The 27,567-nt window shown below is 57.0% G+C and overlaps 1 protein-coding gene across 1 annotated transcript; it reads left to right on the top strand.

The window, feature by feature from the left end:
* Positions 1–299: 299 nt before the first annotated feature.
* Positions 300–24,803, top strand: H6PD (hexose-6-phosphate dehydrogenase/glucose 1-dehydrogenase). Its single transcript, XM_082670882.1, has 5 exons — positions 300–514; positions 5,143–5,779; positions 6,939–7,056; positions 18,918–19,187; positions 21,153–24,803. The coding sequence occupies exons 1-5, from the start codon at positions 489–491 to the stop codon at positions 22,514–22,516; spliced, it is 2,415 nt and encodes an 804-aa protein (XP_082527008.1). The 5' UTR covers positions 300–488; the 3' UTR covers positions 22,517–24,803.
* Positions 24,804–27,567: the final 2,764 nt, after the last annotated feature.

The following is a 27,567-nucleotide window of genomic DNA, read 5'->3' as shown; positions in this document are numbered from 1 at the left end:
AGTGCAGGAAACACATTGGAGTTGGCGAGTGTAGAAGGGACAGGGCACTTCCCCTTGTACTTTAGCTAAAAGTCACCTTCACTTTGAACTCTTGTTTTACTCCCATGCATTCTTCTAAACATTCCGAGCTCCTGAGCTGTGATTTGAAGGAAATCCCCCTTCCTCCTGCTGGGCAAACAGAAGGTAGAGGTCAAAGGTGTCCACGTGGCATTGGGAAAGGGATCAAAGCGGCAGCAGACACTGGCGTTCACCTCCCAGCTCCTTTCTCCTGCCGCTTGTCTGCTGGGACCAGAGGATCAGAGGTGCTTCGTCCTGTGGCTTCCCAGAAACGGCTCTGCCGCTGGAGCACCCGCTCAGGCCGGGGCTGTGCCGGGACTGGTCCTGGGTGCACCCCACATCTGCCTCTTTCACTTTGGGCAGAACAGACGGGAACCCCGCTTCTGGTCCATACCCTCTGGCTGGCCACGTCAGTGCTCACAGCTTTGGGGATGTTAGCAGAGCCGCACTTTACAAGGTGAGTCTCCCAGGTTGCCCGGTAGGAACCCCTCACCCTGGAGCTGGGGGCAGCGAGAGGTGCCCTGGACTCTGGACGTGGGCCCGGTCAGTCCCGACTCTGGGATGAGCTTTGTCACCCCCAGAGGATGCCTCCGCGGCACCGCACTTGGTAGCGTAGTGTGTTTCTGGCAAGTATCTTGAATAATAATTGTTGTAAATGAAATCGCATCCTCCACACACTGAAGTTATAGCTTCGAAGAGTTTGGCCTTAACTTCTGGGTGACACTCAGTTATCAGCTCCATGCCTCCTATTTCAGTCCTTTATTTCCCGGCCTAAGGCTGTAGGCGCTAAAGTGCCCTTACAGAAAGGCTGTGGCCGTCTCCCTGATAATAGAGATGTTATCTCCTTTCCTTGGAAAACAGAGTTTAGGAGCAGGAAAGTGCTGTAGAGGTCCTTTAGCTCCATCTCTTCACAGATGGGGAAACTGAGGCCCACCAGGGTACATGCATGTTCAAGGTTACGTGGTGTTTAGATTCTTCTGGGGAAGGATCATCATGTGTTCCAATCCACAGTCTAATACACTGTCCTCCTGTCCTGGAGCGGCTCAAACTTTGCACTAATAGTTTTCTTATTTATTAATTAAAAATAGAAGCGATGCATAGCAGGATCAGCCGTTGGAATGCCGCTTCCGTGTCTTTTCTAAGTTCATGTATGTAATCTTAGTAGGGGTTGTATTTCACAGCCCGTTCCTCTCAGAGCAGGCAAGGAGGCAGGAGGAAGTGCTTCAGAAAATCCTGCAAAAGCAGAGCCTTGCAGCCCAAGAGCAGTTTAGGCCACAGGTGGGTGTAGAGCCGTCTGGTTCCCTGTTACCTCCCCTCTGCTCCAGGGTGGGCACCCTGACCTCGACTTTGACGTAATTGGGCTTCTCTGAGCCTGTGTATTCTCTGTCGGGGCAGCAGGGAGGACACCTGCGTACCCGTCTTCCTCCTCTCAGGGTGTAAGGACCAGCAGATGCTGGGGTGTGTCCTGTGCTGTCTGCAGGGCGGGGCTCTGTAGACCCTGAGAGGAGGAAGTGGCAAGGCTTTCACCATCTCAGCTCATCTGTGCAAGCCTCCATTGGTTTGGGGGTGTTAGCCCACTTGTAAGGTGAGGACTGCCTGGGTGACTTAATTGGGTTACACAGCTCAGAGGTGGCCTTGAGCCCATCCTCTTACCCAAAGGCCCCCTTCCTCCACTCGACTAAGGGAGCTGTTTAACATAGTGACTGGGGCCTCAGGCTCTGGGACTCAACAGCTGACTTCACCTACCGTTTCCTCATCCGTAAAATGGGCATCCTTGCAGAACTCCTTCCCAACAGTGTTTTTTTAATTTTTATTATTATTTTTTTTTGCGGTACGCGGGCCTCTCACTGCTGTGGCCTCTCCCGTTGCGGAGCACAGGCTCCGGACGCGCAGGCTCGGCGGCCATGGCTCACGGGCCCAGCCGCTCCGCGGCATGTGGGCTCTTCCGGGACCGGGGCACGAACCCGTGTCCCTTGCATCGGCAGGCGGACTCTCAACCACTGCGCCACCAGGGAAGCCCCCCAACAGTGTTTTGAGGGAAGGTTGAGATAGTGCACTTACGTCGTCTGGCACACGCTGACTGCTTGGTAAATGTCAGGTGTTAGGCTCGAGGTCGTTAGCAACCAGGTTTTGCAGGGGGATGGGCAAGTCTCAGCCGTTGGAGGCTGCTTTGAAATACCCGTGCTTGCACCTGCCCTGGGCCTGCTGGATCAGAGGTTCATTGCCTTGGTGAAGGGAGTAGGAGGCAGGTTGAAAACCTTCCAGGTCGTCTGATGCTCCGCTGACAACAGCCCTGGCTCTGGGCTTCACCGCTCAGTGTCCCAGAGCCCTTCTCCTCGCAGTGGGCTCTGTGGACCAGCTTTCAGCACCTTAGGCCCCATCCCCGGATCCTCTGCATCAGAGTCTGCATCTTAAAAAGCTCCGCAAGAGATTCATAAGCACATAGAAGTTTGAGAAACACTGTTAAGGTTAAAAAACATGGTGATAAGAAAACCAAACACACAGAGCCACACCCCCTGACTTGTTTAGGAAAGGGTGGTTCCCTGGTGGTTGTTTAGCAACCACAGAGTAAGCAACCATGTTGCAGTAACTGATATTTCTGATCTGTGTTTGTTTAAAGGAGGCCGGGGGGACGTAAGCAGGAGATAAGGGTGGCTAACCTGGGACCTGGGAGCCGGGACAGGGCTGGGCAGGGAAGACTGCAGCCGACTTCAGAGTCAGAACAGGGTTAAATAGAGGCCCGGGGGTCGGCTCAGGCCGAGTGGCCAAGCGTCACGGCTTTCTGCAGTTTTCTGGGCTGGGGTAGACGTGCTGGCCCTCGGGGCTCCCTCGCCTGCCCATCCAGGCGCATGCAGACCTCTGGCTACCAGCATCCGGGCAGGAGCTCTGCGACGCGGCTGCCAGCTGGCCGCTCCTCCTTCTCCAGGCTGTTCTCTGGGCTTCAGATTCCTCGCTGCCTCTTCCCTGCACTGACCTGGCCGCTTTCCCTTCCCTCCAGATAGGGGCGGCTGCCAGGTGAGAAGGAAATTCTTGCAAGGCCAAGGACAGGACAGCAGGAGGAGAAAGCGGAATGGTTCTCTGGGCCGTCTGTGGATTTGGGCGCGAGCGCACATAAAGGGACAGCGGAAGAGGAAGCTGAGGGCTGCTCATGTGGTCCCTTGGTCCTTCAGTTAAAGTTCCAAGGATGGGAATGTCTGGTGTCCTGTAGAACTGGTGCAGACACTGTTGCTGGAACCTCATCTTGGTTTGGCCACTAACCAGGGCCACCTTGGAGATGGATCTCAAGAGAGATGGGGAAGGGGCAAAGGGCAAAGTGAGAGGAGGGGGTCGATGTCAGAGTCAGGGGCAGGTCTGGCCCCTTGATATAGGGGATGGTAAAGGGATGTGGGAAGGTCTGCAGGGCCTTTGCAGAAGCCCTGCTATTTCTTTAAACCTCAGTGTCCCTATCTGTATAACTAGACTGTAGCCTCATTGTTGAGGATTTTGTTAATCCTTTATCGGTAGAATACTTGCTATATAATAAGTGCCGTATAATAATTATTACTGTTCCTTCGTCAGTCTTCCCACACCCCAGACTGGGCCCCGGTCCCCCCACCTATGTCTGAGAACCCGTGTTGCTTTCCTCCCGCTTCCTCTGCCTTTCCTTCAAAGCATTGGCCTTGGCAGGAAACTGGAGAATGGGAGAGCCATGGAGTAGGAGTCGAGCGTATCAAGCCCTACAGCCTTGGTCAGAGCAGAAGGCCAGAGAAATTAAACCCTCTGGTGCATTTGTGACAGGTCCAAGGCCTCTCGCCTTTCCTGCATGTCAGCTGCTTCAAATTTGAGGCTGAAACCTAGCCAAGAAGTTAGGCTAACCTTGGCGAGGCTGCGGTGTGTAATTGCTACCCGTCAGCCCTGGAGCCAGGGAGCCTGGTGCCTGCCCGGCTCCCCGCTTTCCCACCACGGGACCTTCACCTTCCTGAGCCTCAGCTTGTCTATCTGCAAAATGAGGGGGGGTGCTATGATAGTACCCCCTCCACTGGTTCTTTTCAGGGCTCTTGTCTGGATTCAGTGAGAGCCAATGCACAGAAGCGCTTAGCTCCGTGCTGGGCACCTGCTAGCATTCCGCGTTTGCTGCTATTAGCAATATTCCATAATGATAGCTGCACTTATGTAGTGCATTATAGGAGATAGGCATTTTCCTAAACATGTTTTCAATGTTAACTCATTTTATCCTTTTAACAGCCCTATGGTGTAGGTACCACTAATACCCCCATTTCCGATGAGGAAACTGAGGTACAGAGAGGTTAAATAATTTTTTTTGAAAATGTTTATTTATTTATTTATTTTATTTTGGCTGCACTGGGTTTTAGTTGCGGCACACGGGATCTTTTAGTTGTGGCATGCGTGCGGCATCTAGTTCCCTGACCGGGGATCAAACCCAGGCCCCCTGCATTGGGAGCATGGAGTCTTACCCACTGGACCTCCAGGGAAGTCCCAGAGAGGTTAAATAATTGTTCAGAGTAAGGGTTGAGCTGGGATTCAAACTCAGCCAGTTGGTTCCAGAGTCCGTGTTTTTGATCACTGTGCTGTAGCAGTGATTAGTGATCATTTTGTGCTTGGAGCCCAGTTGACAAGGGAAGAGCAGAGGAAGAAGTGAGGGGGCAGTGATGTCTCCTCCCAAAGTTCCAGCCATCATGCAAGACCAAGGCCTGCTGCTCCGATGGTCCCGGCCACCCGTGCTTTGTGGACGAGACTGGCCTCCGTCATAGAGTGGGCAGCTCCAAGCGCACGGCTGCACTGGGACCTCCCTGGGGGCTGGTGCCACCTTGCCCTGCTCCTGCAGCAGAATGGCCCACCTCTAGCAAGTGGCGTCGTCCTTGCGTACGGGGCAGGCTCCTGACCCACTGAAGCAGAAAAGCCAAGCTGCTCAGGAGGGAGAGGGAAGCTGCGCGACTGTAACATTTTCCTGAGAACAAGGTGGCTGTTTCTTGCCAGGCAGGAAGCGTTTGATAACCTAGAAGTGTGTTTCCCTCCTGCATCGCAGCCGCCTGAGCCGTGTCTGATCCTTCCTTGTTCCTTGTCTGTCTTCCCCATGTGCCCCAGGCACGCAGGCGCTTGGAATATGCTCACGGCGGCTGTGTGCATGGCCCTGCTGGGCTGCCTGCAGGCCCAGGAGCTCCAGGGACACGTCTCCGTAATCCTGCTGGGAGCCACCGGGGACCTGGCCAGAAAGTACCTATGGCAGGGGCTGTTCCAGCTGTACCTGGAGGAGGCGGGGAAGGGCCACAGTTTTCGCTTCCACGGGACTGCTCTGACGAGCACCAAGCAGGGCCAGGAGGTCATAGCCAAGGTCCTGGAGTCCCTCTCCTGCCCCAGGGACACAGCTCCCGGTCGCTGCGCTGAACTCAAGGCTCAGTTCCAGCAGCTGAGCGAGTACCGCCGCCTGAAGACACCTGAGGACTATCTGGCCCTGAGCAAGGACATTGAGGCCCGGGTCCAGCACGAAGGCCTCCGGGAGGCCGGCAGGATTTTCTACTTCTCGGTGCCACCCTTCGCCTATGCAGAGATTGCCCGCAGCATCAGCAGCAGCTGCCGCCCAGGCCCAGGTGCCTGGCTGCGCGTTGTCCTTGAGAAACCCTTCGGCCATGACCACCGCTCAGCCCAGCAGCTGGCCACAGAACTTGGGAGCTTTTTCCAAGAGGAGGAGATGTACCGGGTGGACCATTACCTGGGCAAGCAGGTGAGCCTGCAGCTAGGAGCCTGCTGGGGTGGAGGGAGCTGGTGCAGGTACACCCCGTCCACAGGGCCACACCGATGGCAGAATTGGTCCTGAAGGCGTCGTGAAATCTGGGCTCCCATGGTCATCTTGACTGTGGGCAGGAGGTAAGAGGCCGGAGGAAAGGCGGTGAGTGGCAAGGGCAGGACTGCTTGGCCCATGTCCACTTGTCCAGCCACCTGTTCTTTAGTGTATCCCGTCCTCTTTGTTTCCCAGCCAGGGTTCGGGCTCTGACGTCTCCGCGTTGCCCTGCGTTCTCTGCAGAGGGGGCCCTGAGACTCTGGGGTGTGGACCTGGCTTCCAGCTGGGCGTGCTGCGGGAATTAGAAGTAACCACCTTACTCCACACCCATCGGCTCTTTCTCAGTACCTTTTTCTTCCTGAGTTCTGTTTTGAACCAGAAGGCTGGTAACGAGATCTTAAAATGTAATAGGGACCCTAAGTCCATGCTTCTCATCCAGGCCCTGTGGTGGAGCGAGGGGCTGGCCTCCTGGGTGATGCTAGTCAGCTGGCCAGTTCTCTCTGAACATACCTTCAGGGCCCCTTCGGGACGCCTCTTCCCGGAAACCGCAGCAGAGAATACACGAGCACCTGTGTTCTCTGGTGCCAACCAGGACGTGGGCCCAGGGCCACGGGGGTGGGGGGGGGCGTGCATCACGTAGTCATCTGGGGCAGAGGCATCGCCTCCGTCCAGCCCTATTTGGAGTTGCAGTATTCCAAAGACAGGTCCTCAGGCCACTTGCCCATCCTGGTAGGTTTTTTCACTTGTTTATGGGAAAAATTAGAAAAACAAAACCAAAAACTGGATGGTATTCAATTTGAAGCTTTTCTTGCTCCATTTTTAGTGTTAAAATATCTCTTTTATTAAAAATTGATGATAATAGAAGATAGAGAATCCTTAAATATTTTCTTTCTTTGCAAACTAAAAAGCTGGTAACCCTGTATAGTGACTGAGAGGCTTCTGGAGTCCTTACTGGGCTGTGAAGCCCTGGCGTCCAGGGACCGCTGCTCCCGAGAGCGTCTCTTCTGAGCAGGGGGCAGAGAGGCTGGGGGCCCTTCCTTGGGTCAGGATTCCCTCTTCGTCCTGAGAGGAGCCACAGCACCACAGTCTCCTTCCCTGGCAGGTGGTGGCCCAGATCCTGCCTTTCCGAGACCAGAACCGCAAGGCCCTGGACGGCCTCTGGAACCGGCACCACGTGGAGCGGGTGGAGATCATCATGAAGGAGACCGTGGACGCAGAAGGTGCGTGAGTGGTCGCCGCCCCGCGTCTGCTGTGAGGCGTCGGCCCGCAGGACTGGAGGGTCTGCCAGGCCCCCGCGCCTTGGCCAGTGCTCAGAGGGGAGCTTTTGCCGGTGTGTGGTCTCCCTCCAGGGCCTGCCGTGTGCCCAGCTCTGGGTCATGCTATACCCCGGGGTGCCTGCAGGCAAAGCCCACATGGTCATCGCTGCCCTTAGGGAGCGTGCAGCCCCGTTAAGCAGCCTTGGCCCAGGTGCTGAAACACTGGCCGGCAGTGAACCCTGGGAGGTAAGCTGGCTTTCCTGTGAGTGTGGTGGAGACCGGCAGCTCGCACGAGGGCTCCCGGGCTCGTACGCAGTGCTTGTACCAGCGGCCCCCTCTGCCTTCTCCTCCCCCCTGCTCGCCTCCTGTCCCTCCTGTGCATTCGCTCTCAGCTCACTGGTCACTCGGTTGGGGAGCCCTCTGCTGACCGTCCCGACAAGGTCCGCTTCTGCCGCACACTCAGAGCGCACGTGCCTCCCTTCCCTGCCCCTCTGCGCTCTTGGCCTCGTCTCATCCCCGCCCCATCTGTCTTTCCCAGCTCCTCGCTGGTACCTGGCACACACCTGGGAAGTGCTGACCAAACACCGCAGGAATGAGCGGTGTTGACCTGGGAGTAGGGACACCTGAGTGTCAGGCCTGTCTCTGCATCCGAGTGACCTCAGCACGCCCATTCCTGTCCCTCATCTGTGAGGCCAGCGGGTTGTGTCAACAACAGCAGCTGAGGCCCCTTTGAGCTCCAGCGTTCCGTGATTCCATCACGTCTTGTGAGCATTGACTGTGTGTGTTCAAAGCATCGGTTCTAACCCCAAATCATTAAAGCTAATTCTTACTGTTTGCTGATGCCCCCAGTAGCCATATGAGATGGGCACTGTTATTAGCTTCCACCTACAGACGAAGTTTGGTGACGAGCCCAAGGTCACGGCCGGAAGTGGTGGAGCCGGGTCCTGGTCCAGGCAGTCTGGCCCCGGCACCAGGCTCTGCACCACTGCAGTCAGCTCGTCCCCACCACTGTGTTCCGCAGCCTGGGCGGCAGTGCCGGAGGCCACCGTCCCCACCCCACAGTGTGTGCCTGGGTGGAGGGGAGGGCCCCTCGGGCCTGGATGGGGGACCAGGAGGTCAGTCTCTTTCTCTTTCCCTTGGTGACTCTCTTCAGCTTTCTCCCCTTTGTCTTTGAACGTGTGTTTAGTGCTATAGAAGCGCTCCGGGGGCTGCAGTGATAGAGAGGTGTGAAACCCAGCCGCAGTCCCCTGCTACCTCAGGGGTTCACTGGGGGAGGGAATATATCAGGACAGGCTCCACAGTGATGATGCAGGTGGTGCTTTGGGGCCGGGGCGCTGGGCTGGGGTGTCAGGCAGGAGGCAGCCCTCGAAGGGCTTTGCTGTCCTTTAGGGGAGCTGGGCTTCTCCATCTGGAACCCATATGAGAAAAGAGGTGCTCTCCCCACTGCCGTGAGCCTTCGTGGGTCTCGGGGATCCTTCCCAAGCCTCCCACGTTTCCCCTCCTGTCCTCAGCAAGGGCTCAGGCCGTGGGTTTCCTCCTTGTGCCTGTGTGTGTTGGGTGTCCTGGCAGGACTGAGGGCTGGGCTGTGCCCTGGCTTCATCTGCAGAGAGATGAGCTATAGATCCGGCACTGAGAGTGTGGGGCAGGACGGGAGGAGGCCTCTGTCACCCCAGCTGTGGGCCAGGGGCAGGGGCCAGCACCTCTCTGCCTGGGCTTGACACGGGGTCTTCTCTCCTAGCCCATTTCTGGCAACTCCTTCCCGGGCCCACCCTGGGTTGGGGAAGAGCCGTGATGTCTGGAGTTACCAGTTGGCGCTGTTGCCTCTTATTTCTTCCAACCCTGCCACCCCATCCTTCTTGCTATCTGATGTCATTTGCAGGATCCCTGCGGAGCCAGGGGCTAGGCAAACTGCAGGCCTGCTTATCCTTGCGAAGGTACCTTTGGATGTTGGAGAAAGGAAAACAGAAGGCAAAACAGAAAGGCAGGGAGAGGCCTGGGCAGGTCTGTTTGCCACGGCAGGCCTACGGCAGGGAGAGTCTCGGGTTTGAACGGCAATGTAACAGCTGAGGTCCAGGAAGGAGGGTGACGCCGCGCCTCTGCCTTCAGGGCTGCTGTGTGTGACCAAAGCTCAGGCCCTGTCGCCTTCGGGGTGTGGGCTCCGACAGTGGATCTCACGGCTGCTAACCCCAGAGCACGTGCTGCTCCACTTGGCCCAGAGGCAGAGAGAGACAGAGCAGGGCAGGCGGCGGGGACCCACCAGCCCTGAGGGGCTTGCAGCCAGAGGGGGATAGTTCAGCCCACTGTCCTTGTCAGAGGTGGCCAGCAGGACTGCAGCTGTCCTGGGTGCTGGGTCTCCCTGGTTGGCCCATTTATCTGCTGGTTGGATACACAGGCATTGGTAATGATGGTGGGATGACTTCCTGCCTCTGTGCTCATCCCCGCAGGGTGGCGCCGTGGACCTGGGTCCTCGGTAACAGTGAGAACAGAGGGTCTCTTCTCCTCTGTGTCTGTGTCTGTCTCTTTCCCTCCCTGCCCCCCACCTTCTGTCTGCCTGTCTCTCTTTCCCCTGGGGCTCGGGGACCTGGAATGACAGGCTTCTCTGCGTCCCGAGGAGGCAGCCTGGTACAGCCCTGTGGCCCCAGCACGGATACTTGCTCTCCCCTCTGCGTCCTGTTTTGGAGCCCATCCCCCAGGGAGGTCCTGCAGGAGCTGGGGACCCTGCAGCCGCCCCACCATGGCCAGTAGGCCCCGTCCCAGCACATCAGGGCCTCGGCTGTGCCTCCTCGTGGGGTTGGGGGCGGGAGGCTGCAGGAGGAGAGACTGCCCTCCCCGCCAGAGGTCACAGTGTCTTGATGTCATTTGATGAGCTCAGCAGGCCAGCTGCCGCAGCAGGACTGAGCATGGCCAGCAAGCGTCCAGGCAGGATTCCGAGCCGCGTGGTCTGGCCGTTAAGCAGAAGGACAGAGTGTGGCGGCACTCCCCCTCCCCCGTCCCCCTCGCTGACTCCTGCGCCAGGAGGCCCGGGATGGCCCAGCTCCTGGTGGCAGCCTAGACTGCGGCCTGAGTGCTCAAAGGGAGGGGCTGTGGGCGCTGGCACGGGGGCTTCTGAGCTGCACGGTGGTTTGGATGTCTCCCCGGCCCCCAGCCCCACCATCCAGGCCCCCGGCTCCCCGGCTCCGTGGCCGTGGGAGAGGGTTTTCCTCCTTTTCTGCCGTAGCCCCTGGCCCAGAGGAGTTTGCTGCAGTCAAGGCTGCTGCATAGGCAGGAGGCGGAGAGAGCAAAGGGGAGGCGGGAGGAGAAGTGGTCCTTCTGCAGCCCCAGCGCTCAGCCTCATCTGGGGTACCCCTCTGGGGAGTCCCCGTCCAGTGAGCCCCTGAGCGTCACAGAAACCCTGGGTACCTGCCGGGGTCTCCTGAAGCAGCACTCCGGGCCGTCCAAAGCGTGACCTTATCTGGGCCACTAGCCTGTGTGTGGAGGTGACCCCTGCCGGCCCTCATCGCGGCCACTGGGAAGGGCTCTGCTGAAAGGGGGGCTGGTCGCTCATGGACTGAGGTGCAGCTGTGCAGACCAGGCTGCCCTTTCTTCCGGGGGTGCTGGGATGTGGTCCCAGGTCGGTGGCCCCTCAGAACCCAAGCTCCTAACCACTGCGCCTGCAGCCCCTCTGTCCAGGCCGTCGGCAGTTGGCCTTCCTGCCAGGGTGTGCTCGGGCTGTCTCTCTGCTGCCCTAGATTCCCCTCTGGCTGGAAGGCTCTGTTTTTTTTGCAGGGGAAAGGAGGGAGACTTCTTGAGGACAGTGTAGCTGTCACTGCTTTGGGAGGGTCCCTGTTCTGACATTGGCATGATGCCCGTTGACCTCTGAGGGTTGGAATGATCATTCCGTACCCCTCACTGAGGGACCAAGGCAGCCAGCATCCTCCCAGGTACGCACCAGCTGTCTTGCCTCCCAGCCTGGTGTGTGAGGAGGGGCTGAGAGGTCGCTCAGCTCCCCTACCCGCCGTCTGTAGGGCTGTCTGCAAGGTGAGCCCAGGGCAGCTGCCGGGCCTCCAGCCCGTGGACCCTCACTCTCCTTGGCCCTCCACCTTTTTATTTTTAGCCGTCCCAGAAGCTACTGGTAGAGATGGCAGCTGGCTTTTAGTTTTTTTTTTTTGTTTTGCTGGGAAAATCCGGATCTCCCACAGTGTGGAGGCAATGAGGAGGGGGTTTCTGGTCCCAGATCTGAAGGCTGCATCTTCAGCACAATCTCTATGTAATGATGGTAACCCCTGTTACCTCTCTCTTGGGATTGTTTTAAGGATTAAAGCAGATAATGTGCATGGAAATACTCTACAAAAGGAGATGCTGTTCTCCTTCCAGGTTGGCAGGGAGGGGAAGCAGCAGTGTTCTCCGTCTCTCTGGGCTCCACGTGGCTTGTAGGTGACTTGTGTTGGGTTATATAAAGACCTGTAATGGATCTGCAATTCTCTCTTATTCCCAAATTTTTTTTTTTTTTTTTTTTTTTGCGGTGCGCGGGCCTCTCACCGTTGTGGCCTCTCCCGTTGCGGAGCACAGGCTCCGGACGCGCAGGCTCAGCGGCCATGGCTCACGGACCCAGCCACTCCGTGGCATGTGGGATCTCCCCGGACCGGGGCACGAACCCGTGTCCCCTGCATCGGCAGGCGGACTCTCAACCACTGCGCCACCAGGGAAGCCCTCTTATGTCCATTTTTCACATAATATTATCCTCTCTCTCACTTACATATGTATTTAAATTTCCATGTATTGACAATTTGCATAATATATACCTTTCAGTAGCTCTGTGTTTCTGTTCAATTCTGTTTAGGAGATCTTAGGAGATTTTAGGAGTCTCCTATTTTTTTTTTATTTTTTTTATTTTTTTTTGCGGTATGCGGGCCTCTCACTGTTGTGGCCTCTCCCGTTAGCGGAGCACAGGCTCCGGACGCGCAGGCTCAGCGGCCATGGCTCACGGGCCCAGCCGCTGCGCGGCATGTGGGATCTTCCCGGACCAGGGCACGAACCCGCGTCCCCTGTATCGGCAGGCGGACTCTCAACCACTGCGCCACCAGGGAAGCCCAGTTCAATTCTGTTTATATCACAGAATATGAATTATTCTATTATTAGGCATCTCAGTTTCCACTTTTTGCTATTTTAAATAGTACTTTGCACGCTTAAAAAAAAATTAAGATACGATTGACACACCATAAAATTTACCCTTTTTTAAAGCGTACAATTCAGTAGTTTTTAATATATTCACACAGTCACGCAGCCATTATCTAATTCTAGAACATTTATGAGTGTTCTAAAAAGTATTTCTTCTTAAAGTATACTTCTGAAGTGGAATGACTAGGCCTGAAGGGTGAAAATGACTTCATGGCGGTCATTACCTTATCGGACTGTTTTCCAGAAAATTCTCAACAGCAGCGTCCATCACTAGTGGTATTCCTACAGCTTTGCCCGCATCGGGCGCCCCCGTCTCCCCTGTTCCTGCCGGTTTGGTAGGTTTGCAGCAGCTCTTCTCAGGCGTGTGGGACACAGCTGCTTCTGCCTCACGTGGGGTGCCGCCCCGTGAGGTTTCGGAGGGCAGCACGACCAAGGAGCAAAGTGACGGGTCTCCTGTGCTTGTGATCCTGTGACTTGGACGAGCTCTGGGTTTCAACAGTTTGGGAGCCAAGTTCATAGGGGTCTTTGTTCCTGTCGTCCCACCTGGTCATGCTTTATTCTGTCCTTGTTCACGTATTGATGGGTTTTTACCCCTCAGCTTTCAACCTAGGAAGGATGCTAGGAGTCATTATGGATCATTTTCAGGAAAAATCAGTCCACGGTAACTGGTGGTAACCAGAAGAAATCACATTGTTGGGTGCCGTCAGGAGGACCAGCCCCTACCTTCCTCTCCCTGCCTGTCCCCTCCGCCATGAGGTGCGAGCGCTGGGCCTCATCACTCCACGTTAACTGGAAGTACAGCTAAGCAGGAAGGGATCAAAGTCCACAAACGTATGGGCCGTGCTAAACACAGGCGCACCTCCACCCCATCCTGAAGCTTGAGATTAAGGAATGAAGGAAGCTCTCTTTTACACAGCGGGTAGTAAACCTATGAATGCGTTCTCCCCAGGAGTGAGAGAGGATAAAAATAGGAAGGGGGCCGTTTAGGGATTTGCTGAACTAATGACTAGTAAGCAGATGACAGGGCTTTTTAAGACTTTGCTGTATTCTCTCCATAAAGAATTCATCTGTTCTCAAAGCTTTAATTATCCTCTTTACACTCTTTAATCTCCTGTATTTCATTGATTCTAAGACACACATTTTTACATATTTGAACCTCTCTAAAGCTGGGTTTACCATTGATGGGGTGATATCGTTGAATTGGCAGCCTGTTTCTTAGTGGTGACAAAATAATGATGGTTTCACCATCATTGGCATCTTTGATGTGATGAGATTTAGTCTATCTCCAGCATTCATTGCCTTCCCAAGCCCTAGTATCATACCTCCAGCTGCCCTTGAGATATTTTCACCGGGTGTGTATCACCACGTCAGACCCAGCAGATTTAGAACTTAAACCATCATTGCATTTTTCTCATGAGATACCGTCTGCTTTTTCTAACTTCTTTATTTTCAAATGGTGAGCATTCTCTGAGTTGCCCAGCTGGTAGCCTTTCTCTCACAGCCCCTGTAATAATAACGCTGGCCAATGTTCATTAGTGTTCCCTGCGTGCCAGGCACTGTTCCAAGCCCCATTAATCCTCACAGCAGCCCTACAAGGCAGGTACTGTGACCAGTCCTCTTTCATATGTGACGTGGAGCCACTCGCCCGGGGTCACAGGGCTGAAAGGTGGCAGAGTGGGTCCTCGAACCCGAGCAGCCTGGTTCCAGAGACTCCAGATCACGACTCCTGCACTGCCTTTCATGGATCCAGCCCGTGACCGTGCGGTCTTCACTCACGCACTGAATAATGTCTCTGTGTTTCACTGTTTGCTCTGGCCCCTGTTGCTTCCTTTGATTGCAGCAAAAGCTGCCCCGTTGATTTCGTTTCTACCAGTTCCCTCTCTGTTCATCTTGCCAATCAGAGATGGCTTAATCTTCCCACAGCGCCTCCTTCAGGGGTCCACTTCCCTACTCTTCACACCGTTTTTTAAAAAGTTTTATTGATATACAACCCACATATCATACAGTTCACTTATTTAAAGTTTACAATTCAGTGGGTTTCGGTGTATTCACAGAGCTGGGCATCCGTCACCACGATCAATTTTAGAACATTTTCATCACCCCGCAAAAGAAGCTCCGTACCTCCGATTTCCCCCTGCCCCCAGCCCCTGGCAACTGTGAACTTACTCTCTGTCTCTGTGGATTTGCCTATTCTGGACATTTCATGTAAATAGAACGTCCAGTATGTGACTTTCTGTGTCTGGCTTCTCTCACTATGCGTAAGTTTTCAAGGTTCTCTGTGTCAGTGCTTCACTTCTTTTTCTTGCTGAATAACATTGTCATGTGGATGGATGTACCACATCTTATCCGTTTATCAGTTGGTGGACATTTGGGTTGTTTCTACTTTTTGGCTATTGTGAAGGGAACTTTATTTTTATTTATTTATTTATTTATGGCTGCGTTGGGTCTTTGTTGCTGCGCGCGGGGTTTCTCTAGTTGCGGCGAGCGGGGGCTACTTTTCGTTGCGGTGAGCAGGCTTCTCACTGCAGTGGCTTCTCTTGTTGCGGAGCACGGGCTGTAGGCGTGCGGGCTTCAGTAGTTGTGGCTCGCGGGCTCTAGAGCGCAGGCTCAGTAGTTGTGGCGCATGGGCTTAGTTGCTCTGCGGCATGTGGGATCTTCCCGGGCCGGGGCTCCAACCCGTGTCCCCTGCATTGGCAGGCGGATTCTTAACCACTGCGCCACCAGGGAAGCCCTTGGCTATTGTGAATAACGCTGCTCTGAACATTCATGTACAAGTTTTTCCGTGGACATATGTTTTCATTTCTCTTGGGTGTGCACCGAGGAGTGGAATTGCTACAGTAACTGTTTGACTGGTGAGGTCAAGAACTTTCAATAGCTCCTCAAAGCCCTCCGTCTAGTTTCCAAAGCCCTTTCCATCTGCTCTTGGTATCTGCTATTCCGAGTCACAGCCTGGCCGCTTCTGCCAGACCAGGCTCACCCTCACTGTCGGACCCGCGTGTCGGGGCCTCTGATCTGCGGCTCATGCTTCTCCCCCCAACTAGGACATGGTCCAGGGGCAGAGTCAGCCCACACATGTATTTCTTTGAGACACACAACGGCTTAAAAAATCGGAATTATTTGTGCAAGTGAGACTATACTTAATGATCCAGATTTTCATGTTCTCTAAAAATTGCAAGATTTGGTCACCGTGGGCCCACATACCTGTGAGGTACCCCCCGCCTGACTGCAGCTGAGGGACACAGCCCTACCTTGTCCTTCTCACACCTTTCCTGGCCTGCTAGGTGCTGGGGTCCCTGACCTCTGACCTAGACCCATCCCTCCAAGGCCCAGCTCGGCTTGCTGCCCATCGCGCTCCACTTCCGAAAGCCGCTGGAGCTCGCGCGGCTCAGCTCCACACAGGAGGCTGTTCAGATGGGAGTGCTGGGTGGCTACAGGGGGGCTGTGACAGCACGAAGAACTGCAGGCTCTGGGGCCAGCTGCCTGGGTGCAGATCTCACGTTTACCCCCTTCTACCAGCTGTGTGACCTTGGGCCAGTTACCTGACTTCTCTGAACCTCAGTTTCCTTACAGTTTAAAATGGGGGTAGCAGTAGGACCCCTTTATCTGTTGTTACTGTGCGGGGTAAATGGACTGATATACATCTGTTATTATCAATATTATCGTTACTGTCTTTTTCCTGATGTCTTCTCAGTGATAGTGTGCGAACTTTGGAGACCAGACCGCGCCGGGGCTGGGAGCTCAGCCATGGCTTCTCAGCGGCGGGCACGCCGGGCTGGTTGTCCTGTGCGTCTGGGGTTCTGCCTCCTTGGCCAGAGCTGCAGCCTCACGCTCCACCCCGGAGGACGAGGGCACCTTTCCACGAGCCGGCTGTGGGCCTCACTTCCTGCCCCGCAGCGCTGGCGCCGCCACCAGGCCCGGCCTGTGGGGCTGAACTCAGGGCAGGTGGTCCCTGCTCCCCGTCCAGCTGGCTCGAGAGAGATGGCGAGCTGGGTCAGGGCAGGTGGGCCGGGCAGGTCTGAACCGGGAGCCACTTCTTTTTGTTTGTTTGAATTAAATATTGACCAGATAAAAAAGAATGCTTACACAATCTAGGGAAGATACGCAGAACTGTGTGTGACGAATGCCAGGGTACCTGCCAACCTTGTGTCCCTCCCCCAGTCCCTGTCCTTTGCGTTCCAAGTTCCAGGTGGACTTTCCCCTTGCTTCTCTTTATTGTTCCTATGTGTGTCCGGTTCCCTAAACAACGTGCCGTTTCATTTCGAAGAGCCGTCACACTGTGTGTGTGTGAGAGTTGAATCTTTCTGTCCCTTTAACCTGCATTCACCATAATCTCTCCAGACCTGTCTTCTAATAACTGACTTTATTTCCAGCTGTTTCTAATCCATAAAACCCATCTATGGGATTTCTGATTTCCCCTTGTATTTTCCATTGATTGAAATTCTGTTTATTCTGGTCATTTTATGTCATAGTTAATTTTTAGCAAAGCAGTCAGGTTTCTTTCCTCGGCACTGTGCCTTTGAGGTGGATTCCTGACGACGCGTGTGTGTTCGCTTTCTCGGCCGTACAGCGTTCTGCGATGTGACTGCAGCCGCGCATCTGGTGCTCGGGGTGCAGCAGGGAGCAGACAGTTGCAGTCCTACTCTGACAGAGCTTCAAGGGTTCCAGGGAAGACAGATAAACAGGCACCCAGTTAGTCAGGTGAACTGGCCAAAGACAGGACCCCCAGGAGTGGAGGCCCGGAGGTCGGTAAACGTCTCCTAGAAGCTGAGACCCGAAGGAAGAGTAGGAGTTGCTGGGTGGGAGAGCGGGTCCCATCTTACAGGTGGCGCCCGTGAACGCCGGGTAAAGACTGCTCTTCCTACTGTGATGGTACCTTTTCTGTACGTAAGGCTGTGATTGGCCCAGATTTTGGCAAGTCAGCTGAAGGTGAACATGTCGTCTGAGCTGCTGTGCATTTGAACCCTAAGCCTTTAGACCACCGCGTTGTATGTACTTGAGACACTGATAATCAGAGTTCATGCCAGGGTCTGGAGGAGGGAGAGTAACGTGTGTGGTTAACCAGCTCCTGACTCTGCTTGTCCTAGCCCTGGGCCTCTGATTCTTTCCTCTCGCGTAGAGCCAGGACAGTCATGGTACCCTCTGCGCAGGATCTCATGGGTGTGACGGGGACAGTCATGGTACCCAGTGTGCAGGATCTCTTGGGTGTGACGGGGACAGTCACGGTACCCACTGTGCAGGATCTTGTGGGTGTGACGGGGACAGTCGTGGTACCCTCCAGGATCTCGTGGGTGTGACAGGGAAAGTCGTGGTACCCGCCGTGCAGGATCTCGTGGGTGTGACGGGGACAGTCGTGGTACCCGCCGTGCAGGATCTCGTGGGTGTGACCGGGGGGCGGGTGCCTAGCATCTCCGCACTGTCCCAGGCACGGCAGGCGTCAATGTTGTCACTGCCGGGCTCTGTGATCAGTGTTCTGTGTGTCACCCTCTTTTAGCCTCTCAGTAACTGTCCACCGGGCAACTTGCCGTCTCTACCTGTATGTCTAAAGCTTAAAACGAGCTCCTGGTTTCCCCTCTACCAGACCATCCCTCTCCTAGTCTCCTCATCTCAGTAGATGCCGCCGCTGCCCGTCTTTGCTCAGGCCCGAGTCCTAGGAGTTGTCTCTGGTCCCTCCCTTGCTCGTGCTTCCCCGCATCGGTCAGCGGGCCCAGTCAGTTCTGACCCCAGAAAGGATCGTCCGCTCCGTCCAGCTGCCCTTTCGATGCCGCTTTAGCCCAGGCCCCACCGTCTCCCGCTGGGCAACCACACAGCCTCCTCCTCGGTCTCCTCTTTCTGTAGCCACTCTCCCCGCAGCAGGCCGGGCGTCCGTGAATGTACGGAAGAGCTTGTGTGCTGCTTCTGACCCTCCAGTGGCTTCCCCTGAGCTTAGAAACAAGTCCAGCCTCGTCTCCAGGTGCTCCGAGCCCTGCCCTCCTGCCTGCTCTCTCCCGCTCACCTCCTTCTGGGCGCCTGGCGGCCGAGCTTGTTCCTGCCTCAAGGCTTTTCCTCTCGAAGCTCCCCTCCATCCGGAATGTTCTCCCCAGCTTCTTGCAGGGCTGCCTCTTCAGGTCTCAGAGGGGCCCGGCCGTTCCCCTCTGTCATGAGCTCTGTCTGTAATGTCTTTGTTGGATTTTCTCCCTCCCATCTTCCCTCCATCCCTCCCTCCCTCCCTCCCTCCCACTCACTGTAAGCTGCCGGCAAGGACCTGTCTGTTGCCCGGCGACTCCTGCGCGTGGTAGGGGGTGGCAGTGAGCCCCATTTGATGGCAGCATGCAGAGCAGAGACTCAGAAGTCAGGTAACTCGTCAGGGTCACGTGCTAGCAGGCCGCCCAGGCCCTCGCTGTAACGCGCAGGGCCAGACCTGATGGCCAGGGCCCAGGATCCGCGCATGCAGTCTGGCCTCAGCGGGGATCAGAGCCTTCCCCAGGCAGGTGCCCGGAGACGCTCAAGGGGCCTGACACCTCCTGGCGGAACGGTTCTCGTTGCAGGGAGGTGGCTCAGAGACGCCCGCGCTCCTTCCTCCCCCTGTGCTGCCCTGTGGCCCACTCTCCGCACTGGGGACCCGAAGCACAGGTGGGGCTCCTGGCGCTCGTTGGGGAGCTGCTTACGACCTTCGCCCTCCTCCCGTTCAGGTCGCACCAGCTTCTACGAGGAGTACGGCGTCATCGGTGATGTCTTGCAGAACCACCTGACCGAGATCCTCATGCTGGTGGCCATGGAGCTGCCCCTCAACCTCAGCAGCTCGGAGGCGGTGCTGGAGCACAAGCTCCAGGCCTTCCGGGCCCTGCGGGGCCTGCAGAGGGGCAGTGCTGTCGTGGGCCAGTACCAGGCTTACCGCGGGCAGGTGCGCAGAGAGCTGCAGAAGCCAGACAGCTTCCACAGCCTGACGCCGACCTTTGCAGGTGGGCTCTGGGGCTGGGCACGGGCTGCGGGCCGCCCCCACCCCTATCCCCCAGACGGAAGCACTGCTCCCAACCCGGACGCCCTTCAGGTTGGGTTGGAAGGGACTTGAAGTGGGGTTTTCACAAGGGTGCTCCGTGGCGAGTAAGAAGTACCCCTGCCTCTCTGACCTCCCGCCAGCTCAGAGCCGCGGGTCACCTGCTGGCTCCCTCTGGGCGGAGGACACCTCAGTGGCGGTCTCCATTCAGTCCACGTCCATGGATCCTGCCCGGGCTCGCCAGTCTGGGCTCAGACCTCGCTTTGCCCTCGTGGAGCTTACATCAGCCCCCAGAGAGGCTGCAGGCCTGCCCGCTGCAGCCGGGGGCACCCCCAGTGGGCAGGTGCCCAGCGGGGCCGTCCTCTGGACGCTTCCACAGGCTCAGAGCTTTCTGGGGTAGCAGCCGCCACAGCCAGAGCAGCAGCTGCCTGTCGGGCACTGACCACGTGCCGGACTTTATGTACATTATCTCATTTAATCCTCACTGACCACGTGCTGGGCTTTATGTACATTATCTCATTTAATCCTCACGTGGACAGACGCATCAGGCAGGTGTGATCATCACGCCCCGCTAGAGGTGAGGAACCATGAGGCTCAGTCAAGTTGCCAAACCTTGCCCAAGGTCACGCAGAGATAGTACGTGGGAACTTGAGTCTGGAGGGCACTCGGCGTCCGGCTCTTACCGCCGTGGTCCCCGCTGCAGGCCTCCTCACCTGCACAGCGGTTCCCCACTGGCCTGTGGCTGCGAGCCCTGTCCACCCTCCCCTTCTCCCTGTATGTGACGGCCTCAGCACGTCCTGCGTGCTCTGCAAACAGGAAGGAAGTCCGTGTCCCTAGGAACCCACAGCCCCTCAGTCAGGATCGCTGCTGCCTTGCCCACCCTCCTTGAGACTCCTCTCAGAGCCTCTGGGTTGGAGCCTCTCAGTCCAGTTCCCCTTTGCTTGGGGACGATGACTCTGAGAGGTGCCTCAGGGAGCTGGGTGTCCGAGGTGGCCCCAGAGGCTGCTTTTCAGCACCGACTGGGCAGAGATGGTAACAGAAGAGGTGAAAGATGGGGGTGAGGCCAGCGAGGCCAGGGGTGCCCAGAGGAGGGCTCGCAGAGGGGAAGGCTTGCTGGCAGGAAGGAAAGGAGAGGAAGGCAGGTGGGCCGAGAGGACCTGGTTCTTATGCTGGAGCATCACCTCCACTGCCCCCCGTCGCCCCAGGCGTCCTCGTGCACGTCACCTCCACTGTCCCCTGTCACCCCAGGCGTCCTCGTGCACATCACCTCCACTGCCCCCCGTCACCCCAGGCGTCCTCGTGCACATCACCTCCACTGTCCCCTGTCGCCCCAGGCATCCCCGTGCACATCACCTCCACTGTCCCCCGTCACCCCAGGCGTCCTCGTGCACATCACCTCCACTGCCCCCCGTCGCCCCAGGCGTCCTCGTGCACATCACCTCCACTGCCCCCCGTCACCCCAGGCGTCCTCGTGCACATCACCTCCACTGCCCCCCGTCGCCCCAGGCGTCCTCGTGCACATCACCTCCACTGTCCTCTGTCACCCCAGGTGTCCTTGTACACATCACCTCCACTGTCCCCCGTCACCCCAGGCGTCCTCGTGCACATCACCTCCACTGTCCCGTCACCCCAGGCGTCCTCGTGCACATCACCTCCACTGCCCTGTCACCCAGGTGTCCTCGTACACATCACCTCCACTGTCCCCTGTTGCCCCAGGCATCCCCATGCACATCACCTCCACTGTCCCTGTCACCCCAGGCATCCTTGTGCACATCACCTCCACTGTCCCCTGTCGCCCCAGGCATCCCCGTGCACATCACCTCCACTGTCCCCTGTCGCCCCAGGCATCCCCGTGCACATCACCTCCACTGTCCCCTGTCGCCCCAGGCATCCCCGTGCACATCACCTCCACTGTCCCCTGTCACCCCAGGCGTCCTCGTGCACATAGACAACCTTCGCTGGGAGGGTGTCCCTTTCATCCTGATGTCTGGCAAAGCCTTGGATGAGAGAGTGGGCTACGTTCGGATCTTGTTCAAGGACCAGGCGTACTGTGCCCAGAGCGAGAAGCGCTGGGTCCCGGCCCAGAGCCACTGCCTTCCTCAGCAGATCATCTTCTACATTGGCCATGGTGAGCTGGGCAGCCCAGCCGTGCTGGTCAGCAGAAACCTGTTCAGGCCCTCCCTGCCCTCCGCCAGCTGGAAGGAAGTGGAGGGCCAGCCTGGGCTTCGCCTCTTTGGCCGCCCTCTGTCTGATTACTACGCCTACAGCCCTGTGAGGGAGCAGGACGCCTACTCCATCCTCATCTCTCGTATCTTCCACCGCCGGAAGGACTCCTTCATCACCATGGAGAACTTGCTGGCTTCCTGGGTCTTCTGGACGCCCTTGCTGGACAGCCTGGCCCACGAGGTCCCACGCCTCTACCCAGGAGGAGCAGAGAATGGACACCTGTTGGACTTTGAGTTCAGTGGCAGCCACTTGTCCTTCTCCCAGCCACCACTGGAGCAGCTGGTGCTGGGGCCGGATTCCGCTCCGATGCCCAGCGACTTCCAGGTTCTCAGGGCCAAGTACCGAGGCAGCCCGCTGATATCGGCCTGGCCGGAGGAGCTGATCGCCAGGCTGGCCGGCGACATCGAGGCTGCAGCTGTGCAGGCTGTGAAGCGCTTTGGCAAGTTCCACCTGGCACTCTCAGGTGGCTCGAGCCCCGTGGCCCTGTTCCAGCAGCTGGCCATGGGGCACTATGGCTTCCCCTGGGCCCACACACACCTATGGCTGGTGGACGAGCGCTGCGTCCCGCTCTGGGACCCTGAGTCCAACTTCCAGGGCCTGCAGGCTCACCTGCTGCAGCACGTGCGTGTCCCCTACTACAACGTCCACCCCATGCCCGTGCACCGGCGCCAGCGGCTCTGCGCCGAGGAGGACCAGGGCGCCCAGGCCTATGCCGAGGAGATCTCCACCCTGGTGACCAACAGCAGCTTCGACCTGGTGCTGCTGGGCATGGGCACCGACGGGCACACGGCCTCCCTCTTCCCTCAGTCCCCCGTCGGCCTGGATGGCAAGCAGCTGGTGGTGCTGACCACGAGCCCCTCCAGCCCGCACCGGCGCATGAGCCTCAGCCTGCCCGTCATCAACCGCGCCCACAAGGTGGCGGTGCTGGTCATGGGCCGGATGAAGCGCGAGATCGCCATGCTGGTGAGCCGCGTGGGCCGCGAGCCCCGGAAGTGGCCCATCTCGGGCGTCCTGCCTGACTCTGGGCAGCTGGTGTGGTACATGGACTATGACGCGTTTCTGGGGTGACGGTTGCCTCTGCCCTTCGCTCACCCCCGCGCCTTCCTTCACCCGCCCTCTCTCTGCCCTCTCAGTCCTGCCCCAGCCCGCGTGCCCTGCTGTCTGGAATCTGATGCCTCGCGGTCAGGCTCCCGGAGACGAAGGACAAAGGCCTTCCCCAGCCCCCGTGACCGTCCCTGCCTAGTGGTGGCGGGTACACACCGGAACAAGGAAGAAATGGAATCTCTGCCCTTGAGAAGCTTCAAATCCAAGTCAGGAGAGAAATGTCCACCTTAAGAAAAGACCTGCAGCAGCTACATGCGGACACCAACCAGCGCAAAATAGGACGGTCTGAAAGCTCCCCGCGCGAGCAGGAATGTGGTGGGCCGAGGTTAATGGGGGGTTTCCTGCGGGCCGGGCCCCTTCGACCAGCTCTGGTGGAAAAGCAGAACATGGACGGTAGAGAGCAGGAGCCCAGGCGCCAGTGGCCCTGTGCCCCCCCCACAGCAGGCTGCCGGGAGCCCTCAGCTCTGCTCCATCCCCTTCCTCCTGAGCCTCTGACTCAGCTGCTGTCCTGTCTCCTCCGGGGCCACCTCCACCTGCTCTGCATCTCGGGTCTCTTTCTTTTCAGTCCCGACCATGGAGATGTTCCCACCCCCTCTCTGTTTCTTTGCTGTCCCTCAGACGCCCCATTTATGGACAGATGATGATGACAGTAACACGGTGACAAACAAGGTGTTAAAATGGATCCAGAAATCGTGCGACTGGTTTGCAGCTCCTTTCCTCAGTAGATGGATTTCTCTGATGGCAGGAGGCTCTGGTTCCCCAGCTCTGTCGGGGAAGACCACTGCTCCCATGCTTGCGCTCCTGTCCCCAGCCAACTCTGCGTGAAACACACTGGAGATAGACGATCAGGCCATTCCAGGGATCCCACGTTTAGGAGGGTCCTTTGTGTCTCAGGGGACTTCCCAGTGAGTGTTTCCACTCTCGGTGTCCCCTCTTGTTTTACCTGGGAAGATCCAGTTGAATCTTTCTCTGACGGTGACATCTCATTTGGGGGGAGAGCTGTGACATCAGGTGATCGCGACCATCCAGGTGCTCTGATCTGACCAGGCTGAGCCAGGCCTCCCTGGTGGGGCCCTGCAGCTCATGTCAGCACTGGCTGCCCACGACCGTCTCAGGGACTTGACTGATGGTCAGCGCCGAGGGCGGCTGCCGCCTGCCCTTCTCATACTACCTCGTGGCGGCATCGGCCTCCTGTCTGCCGGTCCCTCCTGCCAGCGCTCACCTCACCACTAACGCGTTGCTGAAGATCTGGGGGACACCAGCAAGCTTCTCGTTAAGAGCAGGTGGGTAGTCCGCTCCTGAGAAGCCATGGGTCAGTAATACCTGTTTTTCTGAAACCCCCAAGGCAGGGGCGTCTCCAAAATTCTTTTTTAAAAATCAAGCTTCTCAGGACACTTCTTCTTTTTCTTTTTTTTTTTTGGCTGCGTTGGGTCTTCATTGCTGCTCGGGCTTTCTCTAGTTGGGGCGAATGGGGACTACTCTTCGTTGTGGTGCACTGGCTTCTCTTGTTGCGGAGCAGGGGCTCTAGGCGCACGGGCTTCAGTAGTTGCAGCACGTGGGCTCAGTAGTTGCAGCACGTGGGCTCAGTAGTTGCAGCACGTGGGCTCAGTAGTTGTGGCTCACAGGCTCTAGAGCGCAGGCTCAGTAGTTGTGGCACACGGGCTTCATTGCTCCGCGGCATGTGGGATCTTCCCGGACCAGGACTTGAACCTGTGTCCCCTGCATTGGCAGGCGGATTCTTAACCACTGCAGCACCAGGGAAGCCCTCTCAGGACACATTTAATTTTTATTTCAATTTCCCACATAGCCATGTCCCCAAGATATGTCAATAAAGGATAAGACAGGTGTTTCGGTGTAACTGTTTCCCCATCTTACAGTCACATTTTGTATCAGGCAGATACATCTGATCAGGCAGATACAAAGTGTCAAGGTCACAACAAGGGCTTTCCTGGGTGAGGAGGAGCATCATGAAATCTGTTTCTCTACATTTGATTGTTTACACTTTCTTCAAGGCAATTTACACTTCTTCAAGGATTTAAAAGAGTTCTTGCTGTGATTTGAGATGTGTGCCTGTGAGGTGGGCGCTGGCAGGGGGCCCTGCACCTGTTGATATTTGGCTTCCCCTGGTCTCCAACGACCCGGTCCAGACAGGACATCTCTCTTTAGGCCAAGAGAGCTCACCTTGGCCAAAAAGAGCACAGTGCCGGGGTCAGGAAGTCTCCTCCCTTTCTGAAGAGTCAACATTTTTTTTTTTTTTGCTTGCGGTACGCGGGCCTCTCACTGTTGTGGCCTTTCCCGTTGTGGAGCACAGGCTCTGGACGCGCAGGCTCAGCGGCCATGGCTCACGGGCCCAGCCGCTCCGCGGCATGTGGGATCTTCCCGGACTTTAGCTTTGATGCACCTGGTGGGCCGGCCTGCAGGAGCGGACACGTGGTTGTCGCCCGAGTGCCGCCTCTGGCCACGTGGGGGCGCCCTCGCACCATCCCTGCTGTCCGGAGCGCGGGGGCGTTTCCCCTACGCGCAGGTTCCTGCGCTTCCCGGTCCCCTTAGCTCCGAGCAACGCCCCCACCCCCACTCCCCACGCCCCCCGCCCCCGCCGTCGTTCTTTAGGAACTTCCTCTGCGAGAAAGAAGGGGACCTCCACATACCTGAGTGTTACTGCAAGACCATTTCTGAATAATAGTGAGTCACTGCGAGCCTGAGCCTGGCACGTCCTATTTTCAGAGGAGCGCGTTGCCTCAAAATGTACTTTCATCTGTGGAGAGCGCCTCTAGGGGCAGGGGCAGGTTTCCTTTCCGGAATCAAGTGCTGTCTTAAAGTCACACCAGGAAGATCCACTGGGAGACACTGTCGTATTCCTGCTTCCACCTGCTCCCTTTCCCCTTTCCCTCCCTTGCCCCGCGATGGTGGTTTTCAAACTGTTTGGATCATGACGCACAGCAGAAAACACACTTTAGGGCATGAGCGAGGGCTCACGTTCATGTATGAATCTACGTCTCAGGCAAAAGTTTCATAAAGGAATTCTCACTCTGAGAATTCAGGATACCTTCTCTAATTTTTACTTTTAAAAATGCTGCTTGTAATTTGCTAAAATGAGTTGATCTATAGTTTGAAAAGTGCTGCTCTAATCTGACTTTACCCTGTGGTATAAGCCGAGGCCCCAGGGTTTGGAAGGGAGCACATGAGTCCAGCTCACACAGGGAATGCTCATGACTGCACTGGGACTGGTACCCACGCCTCGGACCAGTCCCAGGTGATGCTGCACCAGCCTCTGTGGTGGGATGCTTGCTTCCTCCATCACGAGGGAGGGGAGGAGTAGGTGTTGAAGGCAAGGTGACCAGAACCCTGGGGCTTGTGGGAGCGATGATGTTGTGCCTTTTACAGAAGGGTGATACGTTCCAGGCTCAGTACTAAACGCTTTGCACTGTGTGGCCTCGTTTAATCTTTACAACAATCCTGTGAGGAGGTGGAGGAATCCTGATTTACCAATGATTTTGAAACTGAAACTGGAGTTGTCTAATGACAACAGGCCAGTTGTTCTAAGCCAGACGTGGACCCCAAGCCTTCAGGGTTCTAGACGTGCGCTGCCACCACCTCCCCAGGGAGCTCGGTGCAGCCGCGGTTCCCAGAACCCAGGCTCTCGGAGCAGACCCCACGTCAGAGGCCGTGTGGGCCTGTGAAAGGCAGCAGGGCCCCTCCTCCCGGAAGCCGGGTCAAATCCCCATCTCTAGAGCAGGCGTTACTACCATTAGCTGTAGGGAAAGAATTTGGGACTTTCCGGGTTGCTGTAAGCTAGATTCTGATTTTGCTCCGGGAGCAAAGTTTTCTGTTAACCACAAGTTTGAACAGTCCTGTTGACCTGCCCGGCTTCTCATTCCTCTGCAGACAGTGCTTTCTTCCCAGTCCTGGGCCTCCCGCGGAGCAGCACAACCCAAGCTGTCTGCCAGCGGGCGCTGTTTCACAATGCTCCCTGGAGGGCCGCTGTTCCGGAACACAGGGCTTGGTCTCCCCGGTCTGGGGGCTTTCTCCTCCCCGTTTGTACAGAGAGCTGGGGACGGTGTGACTGAGAAAGGGAGGGAGACGCCTCTGCAGAACCTCAAGGGGCAGTTTCCTACAAGTTAGTTTTCAGAAACGAGTTTTTTTTCCCTCCACAGAAATACGTGCCACCTGCAGGAGCAGCTTCTGCGTCAGCTTTACCAGCTCTGTTCTTATCCTTAGGAGACGGGCCCTGCGGACCTCAGCCCATTGGTAGAGAAGTTGCCGGGCAGCGTGTCCGTGTCAGAGAATGAGCAGGTCACAGGAAAGGCCAGTGGTGACACGAGGGGGAGCTGGCCGTGGCGGCAGGCCCACGTGATCAGCGCCTGCCTGCCCCGCAGACATAGACTCCGGGGAGCGGGGAGGCCCTGGGAGGCTGCCCGTGTGGCCCACGTGGCCCACCAGGGGCCGTGCCTGCTGAGCGGAAGAGCAGCCCCATGCCCTCAGCCCTCCCGCGGCGCTGCTCTGGGCACCGCAGACCTCGGGGCTGCAGCTGAGCACGTGGTGCTCGAGGCGCTCACTTTGTTCAGGGCGATTTCCGTGAGAAGGAGGGTGGTTCCTCCAGCCTCATCCACATTTGGTAGCTGCTCAGAGCCTGGGACGAAGAGCTCTCGGAGGCCCCGAGCATCTTGGTCGCAGTCACGGATTCGATCCTCTAATAACCCACCCCTCTGCCCCCGTGGACTGGCCAGTGTCGGCCCAGGTGTCAGCCTGCCGTCCGAGGTCCATCTTCCGTTGGTCACTTGAAGTTTCAGGTTGGGCGCCAGTGTGTGCTTTGTGGTCCTTTGCTAGGTAGTGTCCACATGAGATGAAAATCCCACTTCCCTTCCTGCTCTAGAGCAGGCTGCTGCCTCCTGTGTAGATCAGCCTTCGCCGGAGGAAGCCAGCCACACACGCCAGCCTGTGTTCCCGGAGGACATGCGTCTTCCAGGACATCCCGGGACCCTCTTCTAGGGGCGCGCACTCCCGGCCTCGCACTG

Source organism: Grampus griseus (assembly GCF_964374135.1).
Source record: "Grampus griseus genome assembly, chromosome: 1".
In the NCBI taxonomy this organism is placed as follows: Eukaryota; Metazoa; Chordata; class Mammalia; order Artiodactyla; family Delphinidae; genus Grampus; species Grampus griseus.
Note: the sequence above shows the minus strand (reverse complement) of the source record. Positions and strands in the feature narration are given on the sequence as shown.